General features: G+C 41.7%; 1 protein-coding gene across 1 annotated transcript; it reads left to right on the top strand.

Annotated features, from left to right (window-relative positions):
• The first annotated feature begins 8,341 nt into the window (after positions 1 to 8,341).
• FAM177B (family with sequence similarity 177 member B) lies at positions 8,342 to 12,052 on the top strand. Its single transcript, XM_067711186.1, has 4 exons — positions 8,342 to 8,509; positions 8,795 to 8,861; positions 11,414 to 11,511; positions 11,870 to 12,052. The coding sequence occupies exons 1-4, from the start codon at positions 8,342 to 8,344 to the stop codon at positions 12,050 to 12,052; spliced, it is 516 nt and encodes a 171-aa protein (XP_067567287.1).
• Positions 12,053 to 12,511: the final 459 nt, after the last annotated feature.

The raw sequence follows: 12,511 nt of genomic DNA, 5'->3' as shown, positions 1-12,511 counted from the left end.
TTACCCCTGGTGGCTGGGTGCATGTTTATGGTCTAATACTGAAAATAAAGGTAGAAGAGTCCAGCCAGGTGATGTTCTGTCAGCATTTCTCAAGGAGGAGCAGTGGTTTGTTTATACGTGTGTTTGTTTATTCAGATTTCACATATATCCTCCCCAGAATGCCTCACTCTGCCTGCCTGGGGTGAGTCACCAATTGGAGTGGGCCCATCTCCTCAGGTGAAACGGCATGGAGAAACTGGCAGTGAATGCTGCCCTGTGAAGCTGTGAAGTGGGGCTTTGGCTGTCCCATCCTTGCTTTTACCAGAGGCTCAGCCTTCAGACGCCCTCAGGGGAAGAGGGAAAGGGAGGAGGGGGCACTGCAGGCCCAGGCAAACAAGGCTGACGCACTCTTGGTAGTTACCCAGGGCCGGTTCCGTTAACCTGGTTCATTTGAAAAAAAAAAACTTTTTTATAAGACTGTTCTCTTTATTTTTCCAATCTATTATGTAGTACCTTCCCCCACCCATTGAAGTGAACTGACCATATGATTCATTTATTAAATACTGAGTTCCAGCTGTGTCAGGTACTGTAGTGGCAGGAGGTAAATAAGGCAGGGAGCACACAGGTAAAACCCCTTCCACCCTGGCTGGTGGGCGGGTCAGAGAAGGAAGGGAAGAGGGAAACAAAAACAGGATAAGTGAAATATAGATTGTGTTCAATGTTGATAAGTACTAAGGAGACAAAACAATGACGTAAGCTGTCGAGTGGTGGTGGTGGTGGTGAACGAAGTCAGCTGGTTCTTTGAACGACTGGAGCCCCGGGAAGACCTCGAGCCAAAGACCTGAAGGAAGTGAGGGAACAAAGTCTAAGGGAAGACAGACTCATCCAGAGAACAGACCGCACGCACAAGGTCCCTGCAGGGCAGAGAGCCTGTGTGGTCAGGGAACGGCAGTAAGAGGGCCAGTGGCTGGAATGAGACAGGAGCAGCTCAGGGGGAAGGTATCAGTAGAACAAAATGAGGCAGAAAAGTACTGGGGCCAGATCTACAACCTTGTAGGCCATTGTAAGGACTTTGGCTTTTACTCGGGGTGAGACGAGAACCCACTGGAGAGTTTTTTTTTTTTTTTTTTTTGCGATACGCGGGCATCTCACTGTTGTGGTCTCTCCCGTTGCAGAGCACAGGCTCCGGACGTGCAGGCTCAGTGGCCATGGCTCACGGGCCCAGCCGCTCCGTGGCATGTGGGATCTTCCCAGACCGGGGCACGAACCTGTGTCCCCTGCATCGGCAGGCGGACTCTCAACCACTGCGCCACCAGGGAAGCCCCCCCACTGGAGAGTTTTAAGTAGAGAAGTGACATGGTATGATTTAACATTTAACAACTCTTACTGCTTTTTGAGTGTAGATGGTAGGAAGCCAATTAGCAGACTGCTGCAATAATCCAGGTGACAGATGATGGCTTAGACCAGCGTGGTGGCAGTGGAATGGTGGTATTAAGACTGGCAATAACCCAGAGAACTTCCTGTTGGATTTAATGTGAGGTGTGATTAAAGGAGAAGAATCAAGAATGTCTCCAATGTTTTTGGCCTGAGGATCTGGAAGAATAGGGTTGCCATTTATTGAAATGGGAAGACTGCCAGAGGAGTAGATGTGAGTGTGTGAGTGGGAGCTGGGTGAGTGGGTGGGGTAGTTTCAGGAAGGAGAAGCGTGCACTGAAAGTATGAGCAAAAGGTTTAGACATGGATTGAGTTGTCTGTTAGCCGTCCAAAAAGAGACGTCAAGAAGAGACTTCAAGTAGACGGTAGATCTATGCATCTGAGATTCAGGGAGATAAAAATGTTGGCTATAAATGTGTGTGTAGATAGTATTTAAAGCCATAGGGCTGGGACTTCCCTGATGGCACAGTGGTTAAGAATCTGCCCGCCAATGTGGGGGACACGGGTTCGAGCCTTGGTCCAGGAAGATCCCACATGCTGCAGAGCAACTAAGCCTGTGCACCACAACTACTGAAGCCCGTGCACCACAACTACTGAAGCCCGTGCACCTAGAGCCCGTGCTCCACAAGAGAAGCCCCTGCTCGCCACAACTAGAGAAAGCCTGCACGCAGCAACAAAGACCCAATGCAGCCAAAAATAAATAAATAACTTTATTAAAAAAAAAAAAAGCCATAGGGCCAAATGAGGAGTAGGTGAGTCCAAGAGCTGAGCCCTGGTGTACTCCAATATTGAAAGGTCAGGGAGATTATACGGTATGTTAATTGCATTATATACTTGGGAACAATCCTTGATAAACTAGATTTGGGTTTTTAAAGAAAAAACTAAAGGTTCTCCTACGAATTAAACTGAGGTACAAAGCATGTTGTGGGGAATACTTGACCCTCTGAAATATCACTTCCAAAACATCCCAGTCTAGGTACTTGGTGTGAAGTTGGCAACGCTCCCAAGATTTTGGTAAATAAAAAATAAGTAGATTCCACGCAGTTCAGTATTGAGCCCCCTCTATATTGACACACACTGTGATTACAAAGATGAATTTTGCATAGCATATTCTGAAATGTCCATTAGGTGGCAGAAGAGCATTCACTAAATCGACTGTAAGCCAGGTAGGTCTCTCTCTCCCTCTCTCTCTCTCTCTCTCTCTCTCTCTCTCTCTCTCTCTCTCTCTCTCTCTCCCTCCTCTCTCTCCTCTCTCTCTCTCCCTCTCTCTCTCTCTCTCCCCTCCTTTCTCCTCCCCCATCTCTCTTGCCCACTCTGCTCCTTTAGCACTCTCTTTTAAAGACGAATATGTCAATTTAATGCACAACACTATTTTGCAAAACAAGCCACTGTTTTCTTCAGAAAGCCAACAGATATCACTAGTCTGTAATATAACAGGGGTGAGCCAGGTGAATGGGGGCTTGGGGTACTTCATTTGGTTCAGAAATGTATGACTTGGGAGATGGTCTGGAAAGGAGTAAATTGATTATAATAGACTGTTAGGCCTTATTCTTAAACTTTTGATGTGTAAGCTTTTCAGCTGGGGGCAAAGCAGGGAGGCCTCAGAAAGCAGAAAGCAAAAAAAAATCCTCCTGTAAGAAAATAAGCAAGACTTCTTAGCCCAAGCGTGGCTATTGGAGCTTTCTGCAGTACACCACATGACTAAATCACAAGTCTGTTCAATTCAAATTTATTTACTTTTGGCTGTGTTGGGTCTTCGTTGCTGTGCGCGGGCTTTCTCTAGTTGTGGCAAGCGGGGGCTACTCTTCGCTGCGGTGTGCTAGCTTCTCATTGTGGTGGCTTCTCTTGTTGCAGAGCACGGGCTCTAGGCACGCGGGCTCAGTAGTTGTGGCTCGGGGGCTCTAGAGCGCAGGCTCAGTAGTTGTGGTGCACGGGCTTAGTTGCTCCAGGGTATGTGGGATCTTCCCAGACCAGGGCTCGAACCCATGTCCCCTACATTGGCAGGAGGATTCTTAACCACTGCGCCACCAGAGAAATCCCACAAGTCTGTTCAATTTAGAAGTCACATTTCTTCCTGCTCTCCTTCAGGCACTGGTCCCCAAACTGGCCTGCCCATTGCAATCACCAGGAAGCCTCAAAAATAATTGAGGCCCATGTCCCACCCCAATAGACTGTGGGTCTCGGGTGTGTCCTGGCCTTGGAATTTTAAAAAAGGACTCTCAGGTAATCCTAACATGAAGACAAGTTTGAGGGCCACTGGGTTTATTTAATGCTGCACGTGTAAACATAACTCACCTTCCCACAACACAAATTCGTTCCGCCCTGTAAGACACACGCAAGAGAACCTTTCCACGTCAGCACAAAGGCTAGTTGTATTAATTTGTCATCTACCGAACAAATTCTAACACCAAATTTTGCACTACTTTCAAAACCAAAGCCAATTAAAGCAATGAAAGAAAAAGCAGAGGAATAATGGTGAGTTGTTTTTTGAAAATGTTTTTATTTTCTTCTGATTGTTACAGAGCATATTTTATTTCTCATGGCATTGAAAATATTTACTTTTGCAAAACTGTTACACTCGGCATATTTTAAACACCAAGTTAAGATCTTTTTTTTTTTCTGCTCTTTGGCATCAGAAACTAAGTAGTTCTAGTTTACTTCTCACCAAATAGTTTTAGTTTACTTCTCACCAAGGTTCTTTTGTGATACACTGCCACTAAGTCAGTCAGGGAAAACCATGAATATATCCTTTAAGACTCCTCAGGGGACCCTGGGCTGAGAAGGTCTCACATCACCTTGCTTTGGATAACAAATTTAACCCTTGACAGGCTTTTTGTAATTCTGACCTTTAACAATGGCATTGTACAAATAAGATTTGGTGACTGATTCATGCATACATAAACATATGTATGCATGAATATATATTTATATGTATATTCAATCCTGTGTTTATTGCCCATAAAACTTTTAAAAAGTCAATCTGCTGGTCTTCATTTTGATAGATGGCTGATAATTGATTCACTCATATATATTATGATTACTGACTTATTTGGAATTATTTCTAATATTTTATTGGTGTTTTCATTAATCATGCTTTTCCTTTGCTCTCTTTATCCCCTTTTTCCTGCCTTCTGTTGGAGTGTTTATTTCCTTTTTTTTTTTTTTCTTCTACTGGTTTTGAAGCCATACATTGTAATTCCATTATTTTGCTAGTCACCTTTAAATTGTCAGCATGCATACTTATCCTCTCCAAAGTATTACAAAACAATACTTAAAGAGGTCAACCCCTCATATTTTTGTTATTGTTAGCTAATACCTAATACTTCTTTGTTTTTATACTGTGCCCTACCAAAGTAGTGTTTTTAAGAGTCACTATTAAGAGTTTCACTTTGTTTACTTGTTCATTTACATTTGTTTCTTGCATCTCACTCTTACTTCTGCGTTCACTTTCCTTCTATTTGACACAGAATCTTATATTATTCATTGTTCAGTGAAGATGCAGGAATGCTTAACTCAGTTTCTATAGGTCGTAAAATGTCATTGTTTTACTCTCAAAAATTGTTCAGCTGGATATTGAATTCTTTATGACAATAATCAACTGTCTTCTGGGCTCAGTTGTTGCTGATTTGAAGTTAGCCTTTAGCCTAATCTGCCTTATCTATTATAAATTTTAAGATTTTCTATAATTTCTATGATCTAGGTTTGATTTTATTTTTTTATCCCTCTAGTATTCTTCATGTTTCTTATATTTGAAGATTTGTGTCTTTCTTCAAATACGGAAAATCCATAGCCATTACCTCTTCAAACATCACCTCCCCCATTATTTCTGTTCACATCTTCTGGAACTCCCATTAAAAGTATATTGAACTTTCTCATCTATTCTTAGCTCATAACTTTTCTTTCATGTTAACAGAATATATATATATGTACATATATATATATATCTTTATCCTGTTTATGAGAGATTTCCTCAGATTTCTTCACTATGTTTAATCTACATCCAACCTATCCTATGTTCCCATATATTTCATTTCTGGAATTTCTGTTTGGTTCCTTTTCAAATCAACCTGTTCCTTTTGGATACTATAATGTTTTGCTTCCTTTATCTCTTTGAATATATCAACCATGTTAATTTTATTTTTAATTTAATTTATTTATTTATGGCTATGTTGGGTCTTCGTTTCTGTGCGAGGGCTTTCTCTAGTTGCGGCAAGTGGGGGCCACTCTTCATCGCGGTGCGCGGACCTCTCACTATCGCAGCCTCTCTTGTTGCGGAGCACAGGCTCCAGACGCGCAGGCTCAGTAATTGTGGCTCACGGGCCTAGTTGCTCCGTGGCATGTGGGATCTTCCCAGACCAGAGCTCGAACCTGTGTCCCCTGCATTGGCAGGCAGATTCTCAACCACTGCACCACCAGGGAAGCCCAACCATGTTCATTTTTAAAGTTTCATGTTGTTCTATTATTCCTAATTCTTGGATGAGGACTCTCCCATTTTTTTCATTTCATTTGCTGAACCCTCCTCATGATGGTTGGTTTCCTCATGTGATTTGTAAGTTTTTGCAATGAGCGCATCCTTGGCCAGGGTTATTTGTAGTGGAGGTCCAGTGTTCCCTGTCCTGTTGAAGCCTCCCGCCAGGGTGACTTTGCTTTTGCATCTGAGAGTTCTGTGGGCTGCACTGCCTCCAGGTTACTCGGCTTTGCTTCAGGTCCTTAGAGGTCCTTATACCGTATGAGGGCTATGAATCTGGGCCACGTACCAGTATGGGGTCCTGGCCTCGGGCTCCAATTTTTTTTCAGGTGACTATTTCTACCCAAGTTGCCAGGAGATGACAAATTATTTTGCCACTTTTGCAGGCCAACAGGTAGTTTTACTCGTCCATATTTTGTAGCTAAGATAGTACTTGATTATCTTCGTGTTATGCAGGTAGCTTTGCTTCAGCTCCCCACACTCATGGGATTTGTAATTTAGACTCTCTCCTCTCTGCGCCAGCATTAAAACTCTAGCCCCAAGGCCTATACCTGGTTCTGAAACTCCAGGAACTACCTCCGCTTCAGCTCACCCGTATGATTTTGAGTATCCTCTCTTTTTCTGGCACCTGGGTTAGCTTTCTTCCTTTCCTTCTCTTTTTCCCCTCCTTCTTCCCTCCCTCACTCCCTTCCTTCCCCTTCCTCTCTCTGACTCTCTTTCTTACTTCCTTAGTGCAGCCTGATTGAATGTTTTGTTTGTTTCATTTTATCCCGCATTTCTGTGTGTTTGGAACAGGAAGAAAAATTCTTCCACATCAGCTCGGCCTGTCATGTTTGCTGATATAATCTTAAAATATATTAAGACAAGAGTGTACTTACTACGTTAGAACAGTGCCTGATATATATACATCATTAAGTAAGTGATAAGTACTTGACAATAGCTAGCTTTTATTAAATACTTACTGTTTTCTAAGAATTGTTCTGAGTCCTGTATGTGTCTTTACTCATTTACTCCTTAATTTTACAAGGTTGGTACTATATTCACACACATTTTCAAATTATATTATTCTTATTTTATAGATGAAGAAACCAAGACACTGGAATATTAAGCAACAGGATTTTGAACCTAGACAGTCTGGCTCCAAGCTCGTCAGCTTTATTAAGATTTAACTTAAATAAAATTAAGTCTAGATTTTGATTCGCTTTGACAAATGTATATACACAGTCGAGTAACCACTACTACAATCATACTATCTCTTAGAACAATTCCATCACCCCAAAAAGTTCCCTTTGCCCGTTTGTAGTTAATCTCCTCCCACAGCCTGTCACCCCTAGCAAACACCGATCTGTTTTCTACCACTGTAATTTTGCCTTTTCTAAAATGTCACATAAGTAAAATCATACAGTGTCTGGCTTCTTTTACTTAGCATAATGCTTCTGAGATTCCTTCAGGGTATTGCAAATATTAGTTGTCCATTACTTTTAATTGCTGAGCAGTATTCCGCTGAATAGATATACCACATTTTGTTTATCTTTTACCAGTTAATGGATATTTGGATTGTTTTCAGTTTGGAGCTCTTACAAATACAGCTGCTATGAATGTTCACATACAAATCTTTAGATGGATATATATCTTTATTTCTCTTGGGAAAGTATGTAGACATGGAATTACAAGATTACATGGTAAGTATATGTTTGACTTCTAAGAAACTGTCCAACTGTTTTCCAAAGTGGCCATACTAGTTGCAGTCCCACTGGCAAGCAATTTATGAGAGTTCTAGTTGCTTCACTTACCCCTCAACATTTAGTATTGTTAGTCTTTTTAATTTTCTCCTTCTAGTGACTATGTTGTGATATCGCATATGGTTTCTATTTGCATTTGTCTAATGACTATGACATTGAGCACTTCTCCTAAGTTTATTTGGCATCTGTAAATTTTTGGGAAAGTGTCTGTTCAAATTCTTTGCCCTTATTTTAATTGAGTTGTTTATATTTTATAAATTGCAGTTATTTTTTATATATTCTGAAAATAAGTCCCTTATCAGACATATACTTGGCAAATATTTTCACCTGTCTGTGCAAAGCCTGTACTCTTTACCACTACTTATATTGCGCCTCAGTATTTATCGAAATGATTGAGGAATTTCCATAGGGCGATGGCCCCTTCCTACCCCTACCAGCAACCGCAGCTTTTGCAATTAATAAGGAATCCTGTTGACATTTTTGTTTGAAGACCCAAAGTTCACATTTTCACTACTAATTGAATCTTTTCTGTTTTGGTACAGAACTAAACTGTCTTCTCTTGGATTTGAAGAACTGATGAGATCATAGCTGCGATTACCTCTGAACTCTCTGTCTTTACAATCCATTGAAAATGATTAGACACGTCTCTGCTATATAAACACTGTCCTGGGCAGATTGTCTTAAAGCGTCCTGTTTTTCATTTGCCAGTTTTTTCCTTATGGAAAAAGACAGTTTCCAGCAGTTAGAACTAGAAAAGCGTAGACCTTCCAAAAGGAGGACTCCCAAAAGAGTTATCCATTTTGTTGATGGTGACATCATGGAAGAATATAGCACAGAGGAAGAGGAAGAAAAAGAGGAACAGAGAACAAATTCAACACTTGATCCTGTAAGCTTAGAATATCATTATTAGCGAACATGGGGGCTGAGTGAATGCGAAATTAAGGCAGATGAGGTTTGTGGAAAACACAGTTTTAAGCTAATTCCTTGCTCTCCTTGGTTTGCTTTATACAGCCAAGTACAATCAACTTATAATTTTGATAATCTTAGGTTTCTCATCTATGAGAGAAAATGGAACCTATTACGAAGTATTTTGAAACTTCTACACTGCAGACTCTGCAGTCACCACTCCTGTTATTAATTTATGCTGATTTGGTTTCTCTTTTTTTTTCAGTCTAAACTTTCATGGGGGTCCTACCTATGGTTTTGGGCAGGGCGAATAGCAAGGACCTCATTTTCTAGTAAGTACTGCTAAGGTTATTTTTTTCTGTCCTAAATATAGACTTACAGACCCTCAGAGTTAGATGGGACTTCCAGTGGTTTAATCCACTCCACGGCATTCTGAAGAACTGGTCACTTCCATATCTACGCTTGAACATTCCCGAAGGCATAGAACCTCACATCTTCAGGCAGACCCTCCCATCTTTTCTCAACTCTTTTTAGTAAATTCTATCTTCTATTCTATCTTCTTTTAAAGTTCTTCCCATTGATCCTAGTTGTCTTTTTAAAAGCCAGACAACACCAGTCCAGATTCCTCTTTCATAGAATTTCAAATATTTGAAGACAATAGTCAGTCCTCCCTGAGGTGACTGTTCACCTGGATAAACTTCCAAGTTTTTTCTTTTTTCAACTGTTACCTGACACAGGTCCAAGTTCCCTTTTCATAATCACTCTATTATAAACAATTTTAGTGATCCCTCCCAAGGACATAATGAATAGCCTAAGTGGCTACTTACAAGAGACAAAATACTAAATCTTATTTTGCCTTTCATCAATTTTTTAAAAATCACAATTGGCAACATGTAATTACTCATTTCCTTCTAACTTGCACATGCTTGTGTATGTGATGGGGGAAACAACTTTAAGAATCTGAGAAAATATAAAATATAGCTCTTAGGAATTGATCTTCATTCATTCATTCAGTAAACATTTATTGAGTCCTCATGTATGCTCAGCACTGTGCAGGACCCTGGGACACAAAGACAAATGACAGTCTTTGCTTTCAAGGGCCTTAATAGTCAATGGGTAATATAGGCCGGTAAACATGCCCATGATGATAATTTGTTGTTACAACCTCCATGGCAGGAGGAGTGTAGGGACTATAGACTGGGATACTCAGGAATGTTGGTGTACAGAGGAGACATCTTAAGGATGCTACGAAAGTATGTCTGACCAAGGCCAGCTTGGGGACCATGAAAGTGACCAGGGGGTCTTTAAATCACATTAAAAGTAATGATAAGGGAGATTTAGTCAGATGGTATGAGCCCTAAGTGCTTTTTGATCAAGGTGCAAGGTTTGTAATTTGGAAGTTACTTTAGAGACCCAGGTGAATACTGACCTTACCTCAACCAAAATATGTTGGCAGAAGAAATGCTGCCTTCCAGAGACTTCTATGCTTTAGTTAGGGCAAGACTGTTTGAAGAGGTGAAATATTTTGGAGGGAGGGAGCCTTAGAGATTAGATCAGGTAAAAGAAGCAAAACTCAGTACAGCAATATGAGCGTGTGAAGGAGAACAGGGACTACAGTGATTTCTATGTTGGGCTTTGACTTCAGATGACAGGGGCGGGACACACAGGGAATCAGTCTGCCTTCAGGGTTCCAAATGGAACTGTAGCCTGAAAGGGCTTCTGCCGGGGGCTTCCAGATTTTAGTGAAGGCATAAATACGCTAACAGTCTGATCTTTACACAGAGACTTTGGTTAGAGCTGGAACCCAGACGACACTGGTAATTAATTTTTTCCATGTAAGATTCTAGTAGGTCATAAACAGGAAAACTTCCTGAGATTTATTCTAATGTTTTAGAAACTTCTCTTATGCACATGTACTAGGCACTGTGGCAAACAAACAGATTACAGAGCTAGAGTATTTTTGAAAGGATAAAGCACGTTAAAAAAGAATAGACGGCATCATTTTGATGCACTGTATGAGCAATTTCTTCAGAAGTGGAATGAATCATGGGAATCAGAAAGTCCTATAACGGGGTGAGGCACATCAGAAGTCCTATACTTTTACAGGAGAACATCTCTAGGAGAGACCTTTTTGGAAACCCCTCATTATTCATGCTAAACCTTTATCCCTAACTCTTAACAATCCCTGAGGCTGCAGGCCACCTTGATATTGTAACTGAAGGCAGACAAGGAAGGTCTTAAATTGCTGCTAGGAAGGAGTTTGTTTTGATGCATGGAAAAATTTCTGACATGGGTCTCAGTAACATTGGATTTAATTTGGGGTATACTTTGCAACATACTCACAGCGGATGATCAGATGATACACATGGGGATAGGCAACATCTGTTCTGATTGCTCAGGACCTGTACCTGTTATTAAGTATTTTGAAAATCTCCCCTGATATATTCATCTGGAAAGGATAGTTTACATGTAATCCTATGTGAAGACAGAAGATTTAACAAATTCCCTTTGAGTCCTAGGACTTTTTGAGGGTCTGGAGCAATTGAAATCTTTTGTCAGCCTTGAAGTTAAGTATAGTAATAGACCATTTGAGGGCAAGTTGAAACTTGAGTTTAAGCTTTAATTATTATTATTCTTTTTTTGCGGTACGCGGGCCTCTCACCGTTGTGGCCTCTCCCGTTGCGGAGCACAGGCTCCGGATGCGCAGGCTCAGCGGCCACGGCTCACGGGCCCAGCCGCTCCGCGGCATGTGGGATCCTCCCGGACCAGGGCACGAACCCGCGTCCCCTGCATCGGCAGGCGGACTCTCAACCACTGCGCCACCAGGGAAGCCCTAAGCTTTAATTATTAATTCAGTTTACCAAAGCGTTTTTCTTTCTTCTAGCATGTGAATTCCTTGGTGGAAGATTCGCTCTCTTCTTTGGTCTTAATCAACCCAAATACCAGTATGTGTTAAATGAGTACTATAGAACACAAAATAAGGTATGTGACATCCCGCTGGGGACACCAAGAGCCCTGAGATGGGAATGTTGGTTGTTCCTGATTTGGGCCCTTACAGAGGAGTATTTTCCCACCTGGTAATTCATGTAACTGCAGTTTCACTGAGCTCCCATGGTCAGACTGACTTCTTTTTCCAATGCCCCTCACCCCATGATGCTTATTCGTATTTGCCTCTCTTGTGTGAAGTTAGAAGGTCCTGAGATAGTTCGTAGATGGTAGTTGAGTGTGAAGCCTGAGATCGCATAAAGGGGAGGCTTCTTATAAGGCTGTCTCTATAAGAGGGGGAGATCAGAGGTATTGGGTTTAGTGTTAAACATTTCCTTATTTCTCTCTGTATCAGGAAAGTGACAAGGAAAGTGAAGGGAATGGATCAAAGGCCCAACCAGCCAATGTTCCCAATGAAAAGCATCACCTGGAGGCAGGGGCCCGAGAGTATGGAACGAGACAACAGGACATTGCCGAGGGCATTCCTCAGTGGAGTATCTCATCCAGCGAGGGCCTGATGGCAGATTCCAGCTCCTAATGGGCAGCGGGGCTATAGTTCCCCTGGATCTCTCATCCTCGGTCATTGATTACCACGGCAACAGCACCACAGGTAGCACTTCTGAGCCAGATCTGATCTCAATCTCTTTGTGATTTATTCTCCAGCAGCCAGGAATTGTAAACAATCATAAGAACAATTGTGGATTCTTTCTCAATGTAAATTTTTATTTATAAGCCCAGCAGCCCAACTCCACCCCAGTGATATAAGTCCTGTCCGTCAGTTGTGGGCTACTAGTATTGACATTTGCACAGTAGTATAAATGCCTTAAGGAACGTGGGCACAGGAGTTTTAGTCTGAAACTCTTTGTCACATGGCGAGGGTACAGAAAAGGACCCTCTGTTCCTCAAAAGAAACTTAGGGCATTATGAAGTCTAAATCCTTTCAGGGTGTCCTTTGCAATAGCTATGTTGGCTTAGTTGGGGCTTGCTTTGCAATAAG

Source organism: Pseudorca crassidens, chromosome 2, assembly GCF_039906515.1.
Source record: "Pseudorca crassidens isolate mPseCra1 chromosome 2, mPseCra1.hap1, whole genome shotgun sequence".
Classification (NCBI taxonomy): Eukaryota; Metazoa; Chordata; class Mammalia; order Artiodactyla; family Delphinidae; genus Pseudorca; species Pseudorca crassidens.
The sequence above is the reverse complement of the archived record's forward strand: the minus strand, read 5'-3'. Positions and strand labels throughout refer to the sequence as shown.

Bases quoted from the DNA above. Each gene is read 5' to 3' on its own strand.
- FAM177B (XM_067711186.1), top strand. From the start codon at position 8,342: ATGGAAAAAGACAGTTTCCAGCAGTTAGAACTAGAAAAGCGTAGACCT. The intron at 8,510-8,794 runs GTAAGCTTAGAA...TTTTTTTTTCAG, and splicing joins CAAATTCAACACTTGATCCT to TCTAAACTTTCATGGGGGTC. The intron at 11,512-11,869 runs GTATGTGACATC...TCTCTGTATCAG, and splicing joins ACTATAGAACACAAAATAAG to GAAAGTGACAAGGAAAGTGA.